A 24110-nucleotide genomic window follows, 5' to 3' on the forward strand; every position below is an offset into this window, starting at 1 on the left:
GGGATAACATCAATACCAACTACCAACTTAGAAGTGATCAGCCTTGCCAAGGAAGTCAGTCATAGACATGGAAAAGAGGCAACTCCATTTACAAACACCTTAAATTTGTCACCTGACATGACATCTCACTGAAAGGGTTATTTGAAAACAAATCAAGAATGCTTTCAGCACAGGTGTGTTTGCCATCCAGGTCTGAATCAGGGTTCCAAATTTTTGACATAAAAGGGGTCTTTCATTATTATCTCAGCACTTGACTTGAAATCAATATTCTCTCCAAATAACTGCTTTCAAAATCTTCTCATCTTTGCGATAAATCATAAGGGGCAGCCCTGTGCCCTTCAAGAAGCCACACAGTTTTTCACGATGTATGTATAAACATGCAAACATTTATATGACACACATCTACACCTCTGTTCATTTAGGAACAGTATTTATAAATATATAAATACATACATATGTGCATCTATATAAAACTATACTGAATTTATACACACAGAGGAAAATCTCATTAATTTGTATCTCACCAATGCCACTTTGTGCTATTTTAGTCTGATGTACTTTTTATGAAGAAAAGATTCAGCCAGAGTATGGACTGGTGAATGCTAAAATTCCATCTTTACAAGTATTCTATGATGCTAATTTTTGACCAATTTTGGCTGACTTCCCAATAGCAATTGGTCTGAGAGTGATGGATGTGATTATATATAAATTTTCAAGTACTTTTGACTCTCTCCAGATTTAACATCAATGGACAGTAATTGCACGCTCAAAGGTCACACTAGGCTCTACAAAACGTACTGGCTCTGATGAGTGAGTGACTACCTTTAAGATGCCAATATATTAGAGAAACAAAGATGGCAATCTAAGGGGAACACTGAAATGAAGAGATAAGCTGGAAGATAAAATTACATGCTCTTTCAAAGACACAGACTTTTGCTTTTGTCTTTTTGTTCCCAGTGCCTAGCATAGTGCCTGGCATGTAGTAGATGCTAAATTAATATCTGTGGATCGAATGGATTGGAAGTTTGTTCTTTTTCCTTGAAGATCATTCATCAGATCTTATCTGTTACACGGTTTCCTTCTCTTTAAATATGTATTATTAATATACAACCATGTATCTTTGAATATGTTTTGTAACTTTTAAAATAATCCTGGTGAAAACAGTTTTAGAAAAATTAACTGGAGTTTCTGTATAATTCATAATGGTTTCTTTTTAAATGTTGCCACTTTGCAAAAACTGAAATTTGTGGATTTTAGGTTGAATACTTACATATATATGCATTCCTTCAACACTGTCAATATGTTATTAGTTATAATATTTTTATGAGTGGCAATGCAGCTGCCTTCACGCTTCACAGAATATTGGTATTCAAACGCTGCCTGTAGATCAGCAGTGAGTCATTATCTAAGCATTTGTATTCTTTTCAGTCTGGCTTGCTGAACATATTACTTGAATTAATAAAGAGATGACAATCTCATGTCTAATAAGTTTAGTCTTGTCATTCATGGAAGGGGAAGAGGGACAGCCAAAGAGAAGAGGGAGGAAAAAAAAGCAATGCCAAAAGGTCTATCCACTCCCCTCACTTAGCCAATTGACAAAGCTTTCTTGTTTGATTTTTTTCCTATGAGAAAACCAAACCACAATCATTCTCTTCGACTGCCAGTCAGGTGAAACTTTTACAAATTTACATGAATACAAAGGAAGAGGGGAAAAAAGACTTCTTTGTTTAGTAGTATAACAACATGAGGACCAATATTTAAAAGTAGGTATGTTTGTGTTTTACATGTTTTATGCTCAGAGGAGAATGCCAGTTCTTTGAGATCAGGAACTTAAAATATGTATGTGTATGTGTATGTGTATGTGTATGTGTATGTGTATGTGTATAAGTATATATACAATATACATACACATATACACATATATGTATTTGTTTTCATGTTTCTTGAAGTTTAGCACAATGCCTAACATATAGTAAGCACTTAATAAATGTTTATTGACTGACTGCAGCTAACCCGGTGTTTTACATGTAATAGACACTATACAAATGCTTCTCATATTGGATTTTATAAGGGAAAAGTTATGTACCAACTTCAGAGGCACTCATTGTTCTTGTTGGGTCGTTTTCAGTCATGTCTAATATTACATGACCCCATATGGGGTTTTCTTGGCAAATGTACTGGAGTGGTTTGCCATTTCCTTCCCCAATTCATTTTATAGATGAAACTGAGGCAAACAGGGTTAAATGATATGCCCAGGGTCACAACGCCAATAATTGTCTGAGGTTGGATTTGAACTCAAGTCCAGGCCCAGCACTCTTTCCACTGACCCATCTAGAATTACTTATTACAACTCTTCCATGTGGTAGAACTAAATTCTATTTACCTGTTTCTAGTCCAGTTGATCACTGTATGTTCCCTCTCACTGAACCCAATGCTTTCTCCAACATACCTCTAGAGCTTTCTAAATGATCTGAAACAAACGAATCTTTGCCTGATTCATATCCTTCCCTGATGGCTTCAGTGTATACTGAGTCCTCTCGGAACTTCTGTAATACTTCATTCTAAGTCAGTAAAAATTATAGCACACCCAACAATGTATCCCGACAACTACCTAGAACCCTACTGCTGCAGAGGGATACAGAGATGCATCAGACACAATCCCTGTCCTTCAAGAGCCTGAAATCTAGGAAGAAACTTTTAGATCTTCTCCTATACAAGCTGGTACTTGACTGCTTGCGTTGTTCTCTCTTTTTCTACAAAAGATTGTAAACTCACAACACTGGAAGGACCAGGTACACCAATTTACTGCAAGGAAATGTATTTGATAATAAATGTTTTCTTTCTCCTATTGGTACCAATGAACATTAAGAACAAATAATTGCAAACTGATTTTACTTAAAATAAAACATTTTACCCTGCTATATTTTTTGCATTATGGATTATTTATGGATATGCCTATACACATATATTATATACACATATATACACATATTATATATGTATATTTTATATATTCAATTGATACAGCTTGGTATTTTGAGGTATCCTTAAATTGTAAGCATAAAAAATGTTTTTTTCCTTATTGGTATCCTTTATAGCTTCTTAAGTAATTCTAGAACCACTGTTGATATTTAGGGAACACTTGCTGATTACATTGTAGCAACTGACTATGAAGATTTAAAAGTTATCACACATGGAATGGGAAGGCAAAGACTTATAGGTCAAAAATGGCTTTCATTCCAACCAATACTTATTGAGTGATTCCTCTTGGTGTCACCCCATGCTAGATCCTGTGGAGGTATATAGAAGATGCTAACCCATACCTGCCTTCCTAAGGAACTATCTAATGACCTTAGCTCAATAATGAAGAAGTCCCAAAGGAATGGCCTCCTACCTGTACATGAAAGGAGCTACTGTTGCAGTGTTGGGATGGTTGTATTGCTGTTGGGGCTGAGGTAGCTGAACACTAACAGTATTACTTCCCGTTGTCTGGGTGGTACCAGTTGGCCCACTGATAGTCTGGCTGCAGCTGCTGCTGCTGTTCAAGGTCACCATTCCTCCGAGCCCTTTTCCTTCTGAGGAGGCCAAGCTGGAGGAAGAACTTGAGCGCCTGCTGTCCAGTGGAGTTTTCTGATGAGACAGCCCTGAGCTAGGTTTCCCACTGCGGCTTCTCTCCCCTTCCTTTGAAGGTGGTGGGGCACTTGGGGATTTCCCAGGTGTGGTTTTCATCCCTGGTTTTGGTATTCCGCTGTGCGAGGAGGAGGAGGTCGGCACCTCCTTCTTGGCACTGGTGAGCTTCCCTCCTTTGGGTATAAAGCTTGCAATCTTCGATGACTTTTTGGGCATCTCTGTGGTAGTGATTCCTGTTTGTTCTTCTTTTGGTTCTTCTTTCATTTCTGGCTTCTCTGTCACAGATATTCTCTTGATAGTATCCTTGTTCTTCTCCTTTTCTTTCTCCCGTTGCTGTTTTTCTTTTTCTTTCTCATTGCTCTTGGGGGAACTCTTCTTATTGGTCAGGGCTCGACTGAATGTCCTCTGTGCAATTCCCTTGAGTGCAATTTTGGGGCTATTGGAAGCTGGACTGGTAGTGGGGATATTTCGACCAGCAGCTTCAATCTCTTCACTCTCCTCAAAGCTGGGAAGCATCTCCAACCTCTCACAGCTGGTGTCTCGAGAGCCTGGACCCTCCCCTGTCTTGGATCCCCCTTTGCTATTGAAGAGCTTCAACTTTTCTAGCATCGATTTCTGGTTGTTAGGAGCTGGCTTGATGTTCTCTGGAGGGGGTCTGGGTGTCTCGGGCACTGGCTGCTTTACAGAGAGCATGGAAGATGTGGCAGTGTGCTTGGCACTAAGGGACTTGCTTCGCCAGGGTTTTGCAGCTGAGCCTGGCTGGGGGATGGCTGAAGAGTTGTTGCAATGAATGGAAGGGGGACTGCTGCTGCTCTGAAATGAGGCAGGTCCATTTTCATTCATCCCTGGGTGTGAGGAGGTGGGGCTTTCTGATGGCTCTGGAAAAATAGGGGAGAAAAACAGGCACAATTATAAATCCTTCTTTGCACTAAGATAAGCTGCAAAGAGGTTATTTCTACACAATATTAAATATCACTACCCCAAAATATTCCTCCACCTATTCTTCATTATGGCATGGAAATGGCCCGGGGGCCTCAAAAGTTGCACTGGCAAAGTACACACTCTGGCTAATCTGTACAAACTTGAATGGCTTCAATAATGGGTCTGGTAGGCCTATAATCTGAAAACCAGTCCAATCTCAGTGAGGGCTGGCCATCAGGTAAGAAATATATCTGATCAGAGCAACTCATAAAACTACCTACTTAAGTGTGGAAAGGTTGAAATCCACATTAATGGATGTAGTTCCCATAATGATCTCATTCTGTCTATCTCCCCTGCCTTCAACTATTGGAATCCCTCTATTTCTTCAAGGCCAAGCTCCAACACTATCTTCTACATGAAGCCTTTCTTGATCTCTTGACTTGTAGCTGCTTCTTCCCAATTTCCTTTTATTTAACTTCTTTATATTTATCTGTATTCCTAGTTTTACTAAGTATTTTGCATATTCATATGAAAGTTCTTACTGTCTCCACAGGCCTCTTATCAGTAATGATGGATTGATTCTTTTTTGGGGGAGGGCAATGAGGGTTAAGTGACTTGCCCAGGGTCACGCAGCTAGAAAGCGTCTGAGGCCAGATTTGAACTCAGGTCCCCCTGAATCCAGGGCCGGTGCTTTATCCACTGTGCCACCTAGCTGCCTCAGGATTGATTCTTTATATTTGTGTGCCACTACTTGGCACAAACTACGTGCTTAATAAATGCTTAATTGCTTGACACAATCACAAATCTTTTGAAATTGAAGTATTATAAAACAAATGTTTCAAGATCTGAATAAAGTGACATTGAAATTCTCTTCTTTGTGTATTATCTATAGTTAAATTTTAAGTCCCATCTTGTTTTTTCCAGATCTTATGCTCAACCACTTTTTGATATATATTTAAAGAATGCTCAATGATTTTGATATCAGGTTCCTTAAAGCACAACTGAAAGGCAATGTAGCATCATGGATGAGAACTGACCTTGGTGTCTGGAAGACCCAGGTTCGAGTCCTGCCTCACACACATTGATGGACAATGTCCTTTTGTTCATCTATACCTGGGTGACCAAAGGCAAGTCACTTCACTTTTCAGTGCCTCAGGCAACTTTCTAAGGCTCTAAGGTGTTTGGACTCTTTCGAAGGCTCTAAACAACTGTAAGAGTTGCTCTGTGGCATTGCTAGGGTTTCCACACTAGACTTTCCTTACACTGATAAAATCAGGGGTGTGGATCGATGCTACTCCCAACCAGACAAAAAAAAAAAAGCACAATTAAAAAGGTAAATCTGCATTTTAAGAAACCATGTTATAAAATCGACTATAAAATATTTTTGAATATCAAGTCATACAAACAAATAGCTCAAACCTTCCTAATACTTTTCTTCCCTCTCTAAGAATAGGTCTGACCTGCATTGGTAAAGGGAGTTTGCTCATAGGGAGCTCCCTATAGAAATGAAATCACAGTTCTAGTAAAAAGAAAAAAAAATACTCTTCATCAGTGTCAGTCTAAAAAGTGAGATAAGAAAGTATTCCTAGTTCAATTTTTAGTAGAGAGGAAAATCCCCAATGAGAAGTTTGCTAAGACCCCACACCCACACTCCTTTGACTCCGCTGACACTTTTAGCCAGGCACGGGGATCAAACTGGATTGCTTTCAACAACAAAGTAGGTAAGAGCCGGACATGTCCACATGGATCCGTCACAAGCAGGGGAATATGAAGAACACAGCTCTTTATCCCAAAGCAAAGGCTTCCCCTTGGCTCTCAGTAAGCACTGCCCTTGCAAAAAGTGGTGGTTTTTTTTTTTTTTCATCATTAAAGCCACAAAATGCTTTCAAATAAGAACCGGAGTTTACTAGCATTAGTATGTTTTCAAAAGTGGATTTCCATTACAGACAGAGGCTAACCAGTTTTTGCAAAAAAAAAAATCTGAAAAAAATAAAATTACAGTCTCCTTATGCGGCAAACTTAAATGATACATCTCTATCTTCTAAGTGAATCCAGCTGGAAGAAAGGTTGGGAGCAATTACTGCCGGCATCCTAACAACCCCAATTCTCCACTTTCCCTGCTCTAACATAGATACCCACAGCCCGTACCCCAAGTCCAGTCATCTTGCTTTTACAAAGACAGTTCAGTAACTAAAGAGAAAGCCTGGAAAAAAAAGATTGCAATTAGATTACTTACCTAGGAGCAGTCACTTTCTCCATTAATGTTTGTCTTTGAGAACTTACCCTTCTGGAGACGCTGCACTCCCAATTGTCACAAATGTTTTCGGTTAAACTGCTCATGTTTCTAATTAACTTTTGTCATCCATAACTGCTCTACTGCCCAGGAGCCTGCTGGGGATTAACGGCATTTTTCTCCCCCCCTTTTTTTAAACCTATGTTTCTCTGCCCTCTAGCAACCAAGTACACCGTACATAGAGCTGCTTTTTATAATTTAAAAATAAACGGCTGTTGAGGGCTTGGGCTTTTTCAGAGGCAAGAGCAGTCTGGTGAGTCCAACACTGTAAATCATGGAGCTCTTGTAACCACATAAGAACTGCTTCACTTCATTTTCAGAGGCTCGGGGAAGATATAGCTCGGGTGTGATCCAGAACAGACCTCCCAATGTTTGAAAACATCTTCCCGACTTACTGGTGATTTGGATTTTGAGGGGAGGGGGCTAGATGTTCCCTGATGACAACCTCACGGGCATTCAGACCACAGAGTTTGGAAAACCAAGCAAACAAACAATTCTCTTGGGCAACAGAAGAGGTTACCAAAACCCAAGTTTGACACAAGCAGTAGACTTTTCCAGTGTTTGATGATTATTTCTAGATAATAGTAATTAATGGGGCAAAACAAGTTTCCCATGAGACTTTTTTTTTGGGGGGGGCAGGGCAGTGAGGGTTAAGTGACTTGCCCAGGGTCACACAGTTAGTGTCAAGTGTCTGAGGTTGGATTTGAACTCAGGTCCTCCTGAATCCAGGGCTGGTGCTTTATCCACTGCACCACCTAGCTGCCCCCCACCACCATGAGACTTTTAAAAACAAATATAAATAACTGAACCCTAGGAACCTGGTATTAAAAAAGAAACAGAGTTCTCTAATATCAGGAGGAATAACCTGTCACGTTCAGTGTCAGATATAGTACAGTTATTCCCTCAGGGACCAGACCTCAAGTTGCACAGTTTACTTTTCCAGCTTTATTACATATTTTTTCCTCTACATATACTCTATGGTCCATCCATATTGGTCTTCTTCTTCTTCCACATATATGACCCTCCATCTCTTGTTTCTGTGACTTTGCACTGGCTATCCCTCATGAAATACACTCCTTTCTCACCATCTCTTAGAACTGTAGTTTCCCTCAAGGTTCAATTCAAAAGCTACTTTGTACATATAGATTCGATGGATCCTTCCAGCTACTAATGCTTTCTCCTTTCCCGTCCCCACATCCCCACCCCTCTCCCCAACTATCTAGTGTTGATTTTTTGTAGGTATGTGTCTACTTTGTTTCTCTGATGGAATGTAAGCTCTTTACGGGCAAAGAAGTTTCACTTTTGTCTTTGTATCTTTGGAACCTGGCATATAATCACTATGGAATAAATGCTTGTTGATTGAACACATCAGCCCTGCTCTCATTTTCCAGTGCTACTGACAAGTGCTGTCTCCAATACTGTCTTGGCTAGAATTTGTTAGTATGGCAGTCCCTATTTAATTAGTGGTACCATAATGTGGTACTGAATGTGGACTCTGGCTTCATGAAATCAATGGTCACAACTTTCATTGGACTACCCTCCCTAGTGAGGAACTATCCTCCCCACCCCCCACCCATGACTTTGTGATCTCTGGACTGAATGTCATTAGAGACCCTTAAAAGAAGCCACATGAGATGACCATGTGAGAGTCTCTTTTGGAAATGGACTGGGTAACTAATTAATTGCCTACCTAGTCCTTTCTTATAGTCTGTTTGATCACAGTAACTGTTGTTGAACTCTTGAACATACATACATACACACATACATGTATGTGTACAATTTTAAAAAATAGTATTTCATTTTTCCTAATTACATGTAAATATAATTTTTAACATTTATTTAAAAAATTGAGTTCTAAATTTTCTCCCTCCCTCTCACCTCTGCCCTCCCTAAGATGGTAAGCAATTTGATATAGGTTGCATATGTGCAATCATGTAAAACATTTCCATATTAGTCATGTTGTGAAGGAAACAGACCAAAAGGGAAAAACACCAGCCCCCTCCAAAATTAAAGTGAAAAATAGTCGGCTTCGATCTGCATTCAGACTCCATCAGCTCTTTCTATGAAGACAGATAGCATTTTTCATCATGAGTCCTTTGGAATTGTCTGGGATCATTGTATTGCTGAGAATAACTAAGTCCCCACATTCAATTTTGTTGTATAGCATTGCTGTCACTGTGTACAATGATCTTTCTGTTTCTTCTCAATTCACTTTGCATCATTGAACCTATATATTTGGAGAGACTATATTGGTTTTTGCAAGTGCTTTGTTCAAGCTTTAATATAATATTCTTCGGGAACAGGTAGGGACTAGACACAAAGGAAGGAGAGGCAAAGAGGTCACTTACAGAGGTGGGCAAAATGCTGCAAGTTGTACCTGGGAGTCCTGTGTAATTGTGTCAAGAAATGAAGGGAATGACCAAGGCTATACTTGTCTAGCCTGTTCTCACTCAAATCAGAGTTGTATCGCTCCCATTCCTCCCTTCCTTGGATCAGCAGTGTGGTAGGTCTGAAAAAAATGACTCATGTCTCCTTTTCTGTAGAACTCCTTCATAGCTATTATAATCTCATATATGATTACTGGAATATAATGCAACATAAGCATATATTATAACACTTCAAAGGAAGATTCACAGACTAAAATAGTTTTCAGATTAGCCATTCATTTTTTTCCTCTCCTGGTAATTACACTTTTTTAAATAACTTTTTTTTGTGTGTGTGGGGGGGCAACGAGGGTTAAGTGACTTGCCCAGGGTCACACAGCTAGTAAGTATCAAGTGTCTGAGGCTGGATTTGAACTCAGCTCCTCCTGAATCCAGGGCCGGTGCTTTATCCACTGCACCACCTAGCTGCCCCCATAAATAAATTTCAACAGAGATGGCTGTCCCACTGATCCCAGTCTTCATCACCTCTTACCTGGACAAATCTAACAGCCTCCCGATTGGTCTCTCTGCCAGAAATCTCTCCTCTCTCCAGTCTATCTCTCACAAAACCCCAGGGGAGGTTTTCCTAAAGCAGAGATCCAACCAAGTCACTTCCTTGCTCTAAAAGCTTTTGTGACTCCCACTTGCCTTTAGGGTAAAATATAAACTCTGTTGCGCATTTGAAGTCTTCCAATATCTGGCTCTTAGCCAGTAGCTGGTACATAGTAGGTGCTAAATAAATGCTTATGATTGACTGGCTCCAATATTTACAGATGTTTGGTATAGAACAACCCTTAAAAGGTTTACTGATTTATTGTAATACATCTCCTTTACCCTATACTGTAGCCAAGCCATCCTACTTACTGTTTCCCAGAGAAGATGTTCCATCTTTTGGCATAGAGTCTCAGACCTGAAGTCGGGAAGACTCATCCTCCCGAGTTCAAATCTGGCTTCAGACACTTACTAGCTGTGTGACTTTGGGCAAGTCACTTAACCTTGTCTGCTTCAATTCCTCATCTGTAAAATGAGCTGGAGAAGGAAATGTCAAACTACTACAATATCTTTGCCAAGAAAACTCCAGATGAGGTCATGAAGAGTTGACACAACTGAAACAACCAAAAACCAACAATGCCTGGAATAAAATCCTTTTACCTCTGCCTCTTAAAATCTCTAATTTCCTTCAGATCTCAGCTCCTACACAAAGACTACCCTGATATTCCACCATCAATTCTTAGTGCTCTCCAGCCTCCCAAATCACATTTAATTTTGTATACATATTTCATGCTTATTTATTTGTTTACATTCTCTTTCCCCAATTGGAAAGGAAGCTCCTTACTATGTATCTCCAGCACTTGGCACACTGCCCAGAATACTGTATTTGCTTAATAAATGTGTAATGAATTGAATTCCTTGGAAGGAATTTATAAGATGTAGGAAGAAGTAAGAAAAGTATGGATGATGTTCCCTCATGGTACATCTATTATTGTTTTCCCTAAGAGACACACCATCTACCCTCATGGATTAAAAGCTCTCTATTTGAGTATCTTTTCTCATGTGACATTTTATGTGCTCAAAGAGCATTTAGTTAGAACTTACAATCATTTCCAGATTTACCCTAAAGAACTGGCCATGGATTTATAGATTCTCACAATTACATGGGGAGGATTAGAGACACAGACTATTTCCTGTTTTGCTTTTGGATATCCCTTTACCACCTCATATCATCAGATTAGCTAATATGACAAAAAAAGGATAATGATAAATGTTGGAGAAGATGTGGGAGAATTGGAACACTAATGCATTGTTGGTGGAGTTGTAAACTGATCCAATAATTCTGGAGAACAATTTGGAACTATGCCCAAAGGGCTATAAAAATGTGCATAACCTTTGATCCACCAATACTACTACTAGGTCTGTATCCCAAAGATATCATAAAAAAGGGCAAAGGATGTCATGTACGAAAATATTTATAGCACCTTTTTTTTTGTGGTGGCAAAGAATTGGAAATTGAGGGATGCCCATTAATTGGAGAATGAATGAACAAGGTGTGGTATATGAATGTAATAGAATACTATTGTGCTATAAGAAATGGTAGATTTCAGAAAAAACCTGGAAAGACTTATATGAACTGATGCTGAGTGAAGTGAGAACCAGGAGAACATAATACACAGTAACAGAAACATTGTGGGATGATCATCTGTGATAGACTTCTCTCTTCTCAGCAATACAATGATCCAAGATAATTCCAAAAAATTCATGATGGAAAGTGCTATACACATCCAGAAAAAGAACTGTGGAATCTGAATGCAGATCGAAGCATATTATTTTTATTTCTTTTTCTTTCTTGAGATTTTCCCTTTTGTTCTGATTCTTCTATTACAACATAACTAATGTGGAAATATGTTTAACATGACTGTACATATACAACCTATGTCAGATTGATTGCTGTCTTGGGGAGGGGGAGAGAAGGGAGGGAGGGAGAAAATTTGGAACTCATAAAAACAAATGTTGAAAACTATCTTTACATGTAACTGGAAAAAAATAATATATTATTAAGATTGAGGGAAAAAAGGATATCCCTTGGTTTGTAAAAGCCAGAGGTAAGACCAGGATGAGAAACCAGAGCTCCAGAATTTTCACTTGCCTGTTTAAACTCCAAGACCCAACGTCTATGCCCCCTTGACGTGAGACTAGCAGATTTTAAATGACCTTTAGAATGGAGTAAGTCCATGGTTTCTAGACTTGAAGTCTTATGAGGAGTGTTGCTAACTTCTTTGATCTGAGGATCATATATTCTCCTCCAATACTTGCTCTTTGATCTTGATAAAAGACACAAACCTCTCATGTGGTCATGGAGGTCCTAAATATCTAGATATCACCAAGAGCTCAATGTCATGAGTTAATCCTTTCAAGGTCAACTGTAACAGATGCTCACTAAATTGACTGCTATTCGAGATAATAACACACACACAATCACACAGATCTTTGCAAAAAAAAAATTGCTGTTTGAAGGCAATTCCTTTCTTTGGAAAGCTAGCACCCCCCACCCTAAGTGTTCCAATTTGTTGTGTCCTTTACCATGTTAATGAAGAAGAATATTATACCAGAAAGATCATTGGATTTTTTTGTCCTGTCACTAACTTGGGATGAACCACTAAATCTCTTTGAGACTTTGTTTCCCCATCTGTAAAATGAGAGGAGGCACCTTTTTGAGCCCTATTTTCCAAATACCTGAACAGCAGAACTAAGACTGGGCTGTGGTCAGTGCTTTCCCTCCAAATACATTTTTACCTAGGAAATCCATGCAGTTATTGGCAGTCCAAAGTTTGACAGATTCATTCCTTATCTCTGAATTTGTTGACCTTACAAAGTTCACTTAATATTTAACAGTTGATGACTAAAACTGATATATTCAACTGCAGCAAATTCATGCACAACTCCAAAAATGCTAGAAACATATTAAGCAAAACTCCAATTTTAAAATCAGTAGAACTACTTTAACTGATTTCTATCAGGGTCCACATGACTATATACTTTTCTCTATCGAGAACAGAGAATAAATGCATTTCTCTGTTGAAAAGTTTTATCTGAGATAAATTCTTTTTTTTTTTTTTTTTAGTGAGGCAATTGGGGTTAAGTGACTTGCCCAGGGTCACACAGCTAGTAAGTGTTAAGTGTCTGAGGCCGAATTTGAACTCAGGTACTCCTGACTCCAGGGCCGGTGCTCTATCCACTGCGCCATCTAGCTGCCCCCCTGAGATAAATTCTTAACCTATAAGGAGTTGGGGGAGGAAAATGAAAGAATTTATTGCAAATCATTGAGAAACATTTTTAAAAAGTCATATCTTTTTTAATTCTCTTTTTTTTTTTTTGGCGGGGCAATGGGGTTTAAGTGACTTGCCCAGGGTCACACAGCTAGTAAGTGTCAGCCACCTAGCTGCCCCCCAAAGTCATATCTTTTTAAAGATTTAAAAATTGACTAAGATTTAAGATTGACTTAAGATTTAAAGATTGACTTTAAAAAGTTGATCTCTGGGCAGCTAGATGGCGCAGTGGATAGAGCACCGGCCCTGGAGTCAGGAGTACCTGAGTTCAAATCCGGCCTCAGACTCTTAACACTTACTAGCTGTGACCCTGCGCAAATCACTTAACCCTCGCTGCCTCACTAAAAAAAAAAAAAGGTGATCTCTTTAACAGGTGCAGTAGATAATGTAAAGGGACCTTGAGTCAGAAAGCCTCCAATTTAAATTTTATCTTTGACACTTAATGCCTATACATCTCTGGGTAAATCACTTAAACTCAGACTCAATTTATACCTTTGGTAAAAACAGGGATAACAACACCACCTACCTCACAGGACTATTGGGAGGATCAAAAAAAGATATTTGTATGAAGCATTTTTCAAACCTCAAAGCACTATACGAATGCTAGCTATTATTAAATTAAAAATCAATTATAAAGGGGGAATCAGGGACTAAGGGAGAATTAATCCTAACCTTCCGCTTTACAGTTTGAGTAACTAATTAAATTTATTTTCCTGATACTTTCCCCCCCCCTCAAATGTATCACATGTTTGGCAAAATGATTGGATCTGCTTGGATGAGCACTTTCCCTCTCCCCCCCCCCCCAAACAAAACAATAATAAAACCTTGTGCTTTCTAATGAATGTCATCCCCAGCCCACAAACCACAGTGTGGAGGAGAGAGTTTCGTTCAACCAGGGCCAGAGACACACTACCTTGAGGCAAAAGTTTCCCCCCCCCCCTCCTTCTTTCCTTTAAAGCTAGGGGTTAATCCTCCAGGGAGGAATGATGTTTGATTTCTCCAAAAACCTGCCTTAACCTTCACTTACAATAACCAAAATACATTCTAAATGAAAATACTGTCTAGGTCACATAAATAAGCATTTCTTCTCCCTCCCCCTTACCACCCCCTTTCCAAAGGCAAACGCTGGCCCCAAGTTTATTTTGTTCCCAGCATTTCAGTTAGGCATACGTTGGTGGTCTGGTCAAAATGCCAAAAGGCATCACTGGGTAAAGTATCGTGTACTGGCTGATCTGTGCTCCCAACCAATGTTCTTATTGCACAAAGTCAATCCTTGTGGAAGGGGAAATCCCCCCCTGTCCATGGAAGCTTCAGGCTTAAATCTCCCACCGAACTCTTTAGGGAATGGGTTTGATAATTGGGACTGAAGAAAATGTTTGCAATTTCCTATAATTTGTCAAGCTGTCAATCTCAGGCATGCAAATTTGTTAGAATAATTGAAACCAGTTTTTTTTTTTTTTAAGGGCATGAACTACAGCAACATAGATGGCAGATTGTTTTTAGGATGCCTTCCTGTTACTCAGGTCAATCTCTTTAGCATTCATCTTTCAATTCTAAGACCCTTGAAATATACGACCTCTTTATTTCACAGTTCTAAGAAAGAAACTGGTTTTTCATAAAGATGGTGGTTTGGCAGCCCTTCTTGCTTCAACAGATTTAACAAAAATCTATTAAGCAACTACTATGTATAGAGTACCATGCTAAGTGCTGGGGGAGATAAAAAGTTGAGATAAGACAAACATCTAACTATAATATACAACACTACTCAAGTGGAATTGTGATCTCATTAATTTTGAATTTTCCTCTACTGACAGATGCCTGCCCATCCTGTGTAATTCTTTTCTATTTCCTCCTCTAAAACTTTTCCGCCCATGATCTAGACAATTCTACATGACGTTAATTTAAAAGCATTAAACTTTATTCCTTTTCTTAAACTTATCATTACTATAACTTGCTTCTCCTCCTTCTCCCCACCCCACCCCACCCCCATTTCACAGGGAAAAGATAGGGAAGAATGGAAAATGAAGACATGAAGAGATGAAAAGAAGATGAAGGGATAATTAAGTGGAAGGCAGAGACAGGGAGTATAGTTACATGAGTTAGGTCTTTTAGAATAGGTCCCTTCTCTCTAGGTCACTATTTCCTGTTCTGCAAAATAAAGTCTTAGGCTCTTTGTAATGGTGTACTCCTGTAAACTTGCTACCTGGAGATGGCAGTGGCTAGAGGATCACTTGTGCATAGAAGTTCTCAGCTAGTGTAGGACTAACACCAATGTATAGGAAGTCTGGCACCAATAACACAAGACATCCCTAAAGTCTTAGTGTTGTTTTAAGCTATGAAAGCTACACCAACCATTTGGGGGTCATCCTGAGTTAGTAAACCCTTGAGAGTGGTGGGGACCAACAGGCTGCCCAAAAAGGGGAGAACCAGCCTAGGTAGGAAATCTAGGAGGTGAAAACTCCCATGAAGATCAGCAGTCCCATGAAGGATTGGCCCTGGTAATCGCTGCTATATGTCCAGCCTTGGTGAGAAAGGAGAGGGAAAAATATTCTTTGAATTAGAAGATCTCTAAGGTCCATATTTCTGCTACATCTATGATTCTATGGGATGAAGACCCAGAGATGGTTCATTTTTCACTTTGTCTAATGTCACTAAAATGGTCAGAAGCAAAGCTGGACTAGAATTTAGATGTCCTGATTCCCAGTCTAGTACTTTCTTTACTCTTTGGCTCCCCCTATGTTGTATATGCAGCAATAGCCCCTGGGGACTTTAGGAATGGGCTACCTGAGATATAGGACTCCTATGAAACTGTAGTCATTGAAACAAACAAATCGAAGCCAGGGTAAGGTACCTGCACTAGCTCTGAGAAACAGGCCATCATAGGTGTAAAGGGAGAGACAAAGCTGTTAAGAACCAAAATACTCTGCAGGAAACTTGACAGAATCCAAATTCCTGCTTTTGGGGAGAACTGTACCCAGAGAAGTCTCCTGGAACTTTGGAAATTTCTTACCAAGGAAAAAAGACATCCTCTGAGTAACTCATAATATACTACAGTCACATGACCTTGGGCAAATCCTTTCCTTTCTCTAGACTTGTTTCTTCATCTGTCAGCTGAGGTGGGTTAGAGCAGGGCTTCTTAAACTTTTTCCACTCATGATCCCTTTTTTCCCAGGAAACTTTTTTTTTTCCTGCAGGGCAATGAGGGTTAAGTGACTTGCCCAGGGCCACACAGCTAGTGTCAAGTGTCTGATGCTGGATTTGAGCTCAGGTTCTCCTGAATCCAGGGCCAGTGCTTTATCCACTGTGCTGCCCAAGAAATTTTTATGCAATCCTGGGTATATAAGTATATAAAATAGGTATACAAACATTTTTTCATATTGAAAAACATTTACTGCCAAATTTTTGTGAACCCATACTCACATACATGATTCCTCCCCCCACATGGGGTCATGACCCACAGTTTAAGAAGCTTTGGGTTAGAGTGGAATTCAGCAGTTATTAACCTGGGGTCTGTGAACTTAAATTTTTTTTTTGTATATGTGTTGATAACTGCACTTCAGTAAAACTGGTTTCCTTTGTAATCACATGTATTTTATTTTATGCATTTAAACACAAAGGGGTCCATGATACAAATACACATATGTATAAATATGTGTATATACATATGTGTATATACATGCATGCATGCTTATATAAGAACCATGGGCTGGTTAAGCTCTAAGTTCCTTTCTGAAAGTTTTAAGGGCGACACAGGAAATGCTTCCTTAAATCAGTCATAATGTCTCCCTGTTACAAAAGCAGCCCCATTATTTCTTGCTCTGTCCTTAGTGAAAATAGAACAGCTGCTCCGTGTCACTCATATGCTATTTCTTAACATGCCTGAAGACTGTAATTAGGTACCACCAGTTATTCAGCCTTTGCTCTCAGCCATTTCCCAACCTTGTAATCATTTTTGGTCGCTTTCTTGAAAGCTGAGAAGAGGTAATGGTAACAAGAAAGCTGGCAGAGTTGTGTTTGTTTGTTTTATGATTTAAGTTCTTGGTGGACAATTTCCTATAGTAGTAAACTGACTATGTTTCCCAGATAAGTACTCAGGCATCCTATTGTGGCATGCTCATAGAACAGAAATTAATCTGAAATGAAACGTGCATTGCCCTAATTCTCTCTTTTTTACTTACAAGATTTTTAAGTTTCCCTCTCTGGCTCCTTAATTTCAGAAAAACAAACAAACAAATAAACAAACAAACAAACAACTAAAATAAAGAAGAGGTCCTTGACATCTAGAGCTATTTTTTAAAATGACAAGGCAATGTTTTTAACTAGGTGGATTGCTTTGAATATAATGAAATTAAATATATGTATGTATATGTATGTATGTACGTATGTATGTGTATGCATGTACACACAGAGAATCTTCCAGGTCTTATGCTAGGCACTAGGGATACAAAAATCACAATTTACCTGGGAATAAAAACATATACAGATAAGCAAATCCAAAATGCAAATCCATATGAGATAGATACAAGTTGATTTATTTTGAGAGCATGCTAACAACTGGTGACAGGAGGGAAAAATCTCATTCCAATTACATGAAATCCTGGCTAGGTAATGTGATCACTTGATTCTCAGCTGGTGGCTATCACTGTAACAGAAAACAAGGAAATAATGTTTGCCAAATAGTTTCCTTTATATATTTTCCAAATAGTTATCCAAAGTTAGCAACAGGGTTCCTATTAATAATGCAGGAACTGGTAAAGCTCAACTAAATGCAACTGCCTGGAAATTCATCTATATTTCAAAGCCTAAGTCAGACCTTGTACTAATATTTTTTAATGGAAAGTAAATACTTAAAACTCCACCAAAAACCTAACATTAAACTGCATACTTTAAAAATCTTTCCACTTTGTTTCTATAAGGACAAAATATCACTTGGCTTCTATGTTTGAAGAAAGATTCCATAGAGTTATTTTTTTCCTCAATAGCCTATTTTTCTTCCTTTGTTTCTTGAGGCTATATCACCTACAAGTTATCTCCATTATCTCCTGAAAACCCTCACAATAGAATAAAAAAACCCCCCAAAACCCTAAGTGGTTGACTTGAGAAACAGACGTTTTTATATCAGTGTCACCATTTCTTTATCTACTACCATATATGGCTATAAAAAAGTCCCAAATCAACCATACAAAACCTTTTTCCCATTCTCCAAGGGTATCTGAAATTTCACAGAGGAATTGTAAACACTGCACTGTGTGCCAAACACTGTCCTTTCAGGAGGTCACCATACCCAGCTAACAGTTCCTTGGCAGAGAAAAACACTGTACAGTCCTGGAAATCCTTCTTTACACAGTATTCTTGGCTGAGGAGTTCTGGCACGGGGTAGCCCCCAGCATTCCCTCCCCAAGGCCTAAGCACAGCCTCCTCAGATTTTCTTGGGGCAATGAAAGGTAACTCAAGTAAAAGGGGAAAAAACTAAAGGACCTTACCATATCAAAGAAGTCACTTATTGCAAAAACGACCAAAAACCAGGAAATGGATATAGTGAAATTGATTTTCTTTTTTTTTCTGTTTCTCTTTTCTTTATTATTCTCTGGAAAAGGAGGGATGTAATTAGCTCTCTTTCTACCAAGTCTCAGTGACGGCAAAGGAGAACAACTCAAAGTTTGTAAATGTCATTTATTGTAAGATTCTTTAGATGCAGTAGGGTTCCAAGTCTTCTGAGAGAAATGAAGAAGTTGAGAGCTTTGTGTGAAATTATACTATGGTACAACACAGATGATGCTTTGGGGATATGTACATATGCATTTTCAACATAAATCCAGTTAAAGCACACCCGTCTTCTTCTGTTACCAAGGATGCCTGCCGCCTTCAACAAAAGCTATAGAAAATGATATATGACTGAAACACAGCCACAGAACTCAGCAGGGGCCCACTATGCCCCAAACCACAGATTTCCCACTAGTGAGATGAGAACCCACAAGTCCACTGCCTGGGTCCTCCACTTGTGTTCATTTCATTTCTGTGGGCCCAGCCCTGCATCTGGATGTATTTAGTACAAAGAGTATTGGAGTATTTAAGCAAAGTTTCCAATAACCCAAGTTTCAGCAGATTTCATCTTCTTTGTATCTCCATTTCTTGGCACAGTGCTTTGCATATATTAAGAGCTTAATAAATGCTTTTTCATTCATTCAGAGTTAACTCTAAATTCAGAGTTAAAAGCCTAATTCAGAATTTTTTTTTAAAGCAAGGCCTCAAATGTGCTCCATGACCATATACCAAAAGCCAAATGGACCTTCTTGCTTGTTCTTCCAGCACTTCCTGACTCTGTGTCTTTGAATAGATAAATTACTATTTTTGTGGGGTGTGTGTGTGTGAGGAAGTGAGGATTAAGTGACTTGCCCAGGGTCACACAGCTAGACAAATTACTATTACTATTTTGGGCAACTCCATCCTCCTGTTCACCTAGGCTGGGAACCTTGGTGCCATCCTCAATTGCTCACTCCCATTCCTTCAGTATGTTCAAAGTTGAGACCATTTTAAAGTTTTGCCATTTTTGCCATCACAACGTTTCTGGTTTATGTGTCCTTCTCTCTCCATTAACACAACCACCGCCTGAGTTTAGTCTTCACCTCTCACCTGGATTATCACAACAGTCCTTTTCTAATTGCTTTTTAAACAAATTCTGTTTTAAGTCTCCTCCCTTTCCAGTATACCCCCAACTCAAGCACCAAAATCATTTTCCTATAGTGTAGGTCCTACTCAGAAAGTTTCAGTGGCTCCCTCTTATGTCCAGGATCCAATAACAAATTCTATTTAACATTGAAATCTCTTCACAATAGGGCCACTTCTTACCTTTTCAGTCTTCTTACATTTTACTTCCCTCAACTCCTTTTATCACCCAGCTACCCTGCCTGACTAGTTCGTTGTTGTTGAGAAGTTTGCTATTTCCTACTCCAGCTTATTTTATAGCCGAGGAAACTGAGGCAAACGGGGTTAAGTGACTTGCCTAGGGTCACACAGCTAATATCTGAGGCCAAATTTGAACTCAGGAAGATAAGACTTCCTGATTCCAGGCTGGGTGCTCTGGCCACTTTGCCACATAGGCTAGCTGCCCTCTCCTCAAATGAGAAAATAATTATAAAGTACTTAGCTCGGAGCCCAGAACAAAGTAGGTACTTAATAAATGCCTGTTCCCTTCCCCTGTCCCTTGACCATCTCCACGACACTATACTGACTGTCTGACAAGCCTGAAATGCCCTCTTTCTTCACCTCAGCGTCCCCTAATCTCTAGATCCCAGCAAGCCTCAGTTTCAGGGCCATCTCCTGCAGAGGAGTCAGAGGATCACGGTTTTAGAAACAGAAGAAATCTTACAAGTCACTGAGTTCGACCTCCTCATTTTAAAGATTAGGAATTGAGGCCCAGAGAGATTAAGTAACGTATACAGAGTCAAACAAGCACAATGATCGGAGCCAGGATTTGGACTCAGGACCTCTGGCTCTGAATCCCCAGATCTCAGGGCTCTGCTCTCCCATCGAATTATTTTGCATTGAGTTTGGCTATTTTTATATTTACTTTGCTGTCCCCTCTCCCCCATCCTAGTACAATATGAGAGAAATTATTACTAATAACCAATGATTTGGGGAGATCCAGAGTTTCCTCTTTTTCTAAAGTTGTCATTTGACATCTCAGTCTTTGAAGGTTGAATTCATTTTCTCATCGATGGTGGTCAGATCCTTCTCCCAACCTTAAAAGGAATTTAATCTAAGGTAGGGAAGTCCATTGAGTTCTACTCAATTTTGGATGCGGATGAATTCTTGCATTAGATTGCTCAAGGCTGGGGGGTGTTTCAGAAGTAATTGACATAATCAAAGTTATACTCCCCCCCCCTCATCAGAATAGGCCCATTTCTCATTGTAATATTTGCTTTCTCATTAATTGGGAGCCAAATCAAAGTAGATGGCCACCCTCAGAGACACCTGCTCTTCCAAGGCCATATACGCTGTGAACCCACTGCCATGAAAAGTCTTTGTCATTTGAGAGTATCACTGACCTCTTTTATTAATAAAACACTAGAATTATTAACAAAATGACTAGGTACCCAGAAAGGATGTCTCTTAAACTTTTTTCTTGGGGGGGGGGCAGGACAATGAGGGCTAAACGACTTGTCCAGGGTAATACATCTAAATAAATGTCAAGTATCTGAGACCGAATTTGAACTCAGTTCCTCCTGAATCCAGGGCCAGTGTTCTATCCACTGCACCACCTAGCTGTCCCATCTCTCAGATCTTTTAAACATGACAGTTATAAGCTCTTTGAGGTCAGAGACCACACAGTGCCCGGTGCACAGTAAGTACACAATACATGCTTGCTAAATAAATAACTAAATAAATAAATGGAAGAGCCCATCGGTCCTCTGCCTGTGCTACTAGAATTGCCACTGGGCTTTCACCATCAGCACATAAGCAATTACCCCCCTGACATGAGAAGTTTTTACATCTCATTTCAACGGAATCCATAAAAAGAAGCATTATTAACACAAAATAGGAATCATAGGTTGATTCAGAGCTGGAACGAATCTCATCTAGTTCTGTTTCTTCATTTTACTGTTGAGGTGGTTTAATGACCTGTCCAAGGTCACTAAGGTAGTAAATGATGCTGCTGGGATTCAAATCCTGGCCCTAGGATTCTTGACTTTCTACTATCTCATTCTGCTATATCAGGGTTGAGGCAACTAAGTGTGACCATGATGAAGTGTGAAACAAACCAAACCAAACCCAAACCAAAACACCAAACCTTCTTGTCTCACCACTGAACTGTGCCAGAATTCTGATCCTGAACCAGAAGTGAAAAGACCTGGAAGGGGGGTGGGGATGGGAGGCATTACACTCTTGTTTCATCGAATAGTCTTTCCAGCCTTGTCTACTCGGAGACGGTGGAAATTACAGACTTGAATCCAGTCTCTGAGGAGAAAATCAGAACTTGTTGAAAAGGCTATTCAAAAAGGAAGGGGGATATCTGGTTTAATAGCAAAGGGAAGTCGGTAACACTGGGTCTGTCCTTTGAAATTTTGACTGTTTTCAGAAAATGTGAACTTGCTATCAATCTCTCCAAGTAAACAAGATGCACAGGGTTGTTGTGTTGTTGTTGTCAGTTAGTTGTGTCTGACTCTTCGTGACCCCATTTGGGCTTTTCTTGGCAAAGATACTGGAGAGTGGATTGCCATTTCCTTCTCTAGTTCATTTTATGTGTGTGTGGGGTTTTTTGTTTGTTTGTTTTTAGTGAGGCAATTGGGGTTAAGTGACTTGCCCAGGGTCCCATAGCAAGTAAGTGTTAAGTGTCTGAGGTCGGATTTGAACTCAGGTACTCCTGACTCCAGGGCCAGTGCTCTATCCACTGCGCCTCCTAGCCACGCCCTCTCACTCATTTTATAGATGAGTAAACTGAGGAAAACAGGGTGAAGTGACTCATCCAAGGTCACACAGTTAGTATGTGCCTAAGATCACTTTTGAACTCAGGTCCCCCGGCTCTATCTACTGCACTACCTTGCTGCCAACTGCACAGGACCCCTGTTCAAATCCCAACTCTGATACTAGCCATGTGACATTAGACAAGTCATTTAACTTCTATGGGACTCAGTTTCTTATTTGTAAAATGACAGAGTTCAACTAGATAGCTTTTGAGGTTCCTTGCAGCTCTGAATCTATGATGCTATGATCAAAGATCACAAGTTGGCAAAACAAGCCAGCTCCAAATGTTTCCCTGGGTGACCCACATGGAACCCCTACAGCTGAACTTGGTTACTGAACACTATATAGGATGTGTCTGTGCTTATGTGTGTGAATGAATGTTGAACAATTATCCAGATATAGCCAAATAGCATAGACCAACATTCTAGGTATTTTGCCAGAGTTGGGCATTTAGATATTATCTCTATTAGGGTTATGGAATTCTCTACTGATTACTTTCTTCTTACTTCCTCCCTGGGAAAAGAATAAACAGTGGCAGAGAGTTTCTTCTTGTGAACACCCACTCGCCTTTCTTCACTCAGGGCTTGCAACTCTCTACCTCAGGTGAATACAAGGGTCTTGCCTTTTGCAACAGACATTTCCCTGTCAAGCTGTCTGTACACTCAATCACCTTTTTGTCAATGATATTTTCTCTTAAATATATGAGGATCTTTTCATTGAGATCAGCCTTGGTAAAGCAAAGACATAATAGGTGCTTAATAAGTGCTTGTTCCCTTACCTTCTTCCCCCTTGATGGCAAGTAATATTTTGCTTTTGTCTTTGTGTCCCCAGCACCTAAGATAGTGCCTTGGACATAATAGATGTTTTGTGTTTTGTGTTTTTGTTTTTTGCAGGGCAATGAGGGTTAAGTGACTTGCCCAGGGTCACACAGATAGTAAGTGTCAAGTGTCTGAGGTTGGATTTGAACTCAGATCTTCCTGAATCCAGGGCTGGTGCTTTATCCACTGTGCCACCTAGTTGCCCCCATATAGGATGTTTTTAAAGTACATTAAAATAGCATGGCTTAAAAAGTCTCCAAAAATGCTTCTTTTCTCTGGGTTTCTCAATCTAGGGGTTCTTAACATTTTGTGTGTGTGTGTGTGTGTGTGTGTGTGTGTGTGTGTGTGTGTGTGTGTGCGCGTGCATTACAGAACCCTCTGTCAGCCTGGCAAAGCCTATTAATTCCTCAGAATATATTTTTAAAAAAATCTTAATTGAAACAAATGGCCAATTTTAGTTAGAGATTAGTGAAAAGGAGGATGTCATTTTCTCACCCAACTTCAAAAGCCCTCTGAAATCTATCCATAGACCCCTTGGACCTCAGTTTGAGAACCTTAGACAAGGGAAGAGTGGTTTAGTTAATCTGGACACCTGTTTTAGAAATGGGGATTAAGCCGTAGTCTCCTGAACAAATCCGATAGAGCTTGTTAACGTTTTCACTTACTGTCTTCTTACACATTCATCAGCAGTGGAGGTTCAGAAATAGCTTTCAAATTGTGTCTGTTAGGAAGTCCA

General features: G+C 39.5%; 1 protein-coding gene across 7 annotated transcripts in view; it reads right to left on the bottom strand.

Moving 5' to 3' along the window:
• NAV2 (neuron navigator 2) overlaps nucleotides 1-24110 on the bottom strand; it is a 452110-nt gene that overhangs the window by 203517 nt on the left and 224483 nt on the right. For all 7 annotated transcript variants that reach the window (XM_043970118.1, XM_043970119.1, XM_043970117.1 and 4 more), the window contains one exon: nucleotides 3395-4508. In XM_043970118.1, coding sequence (XP_043826053.1) covers nucleotides 3395-4508 — 1114 coding nt within the window. The remainder of the gene's footprint in view (nucleotides 1-3394; nucleotides 4509-24110) is intronic.

Source organism: Dromiciops gliroides, chromosome 6, assembly GCF_019393635.1.
Source record: "Dromiciops gliroides isolate mDroGli1 chromosome 6, mDroGli1.pri, whole genome shotgun sequence".
In the NCBI taxonomy this organism is placed as follows: Eukaryota; Metazoa; Chordata; class Mammalia; order Microbiotheria; family Microbiotheriidae; genus Dromiciops; species Dromiciops gliroides.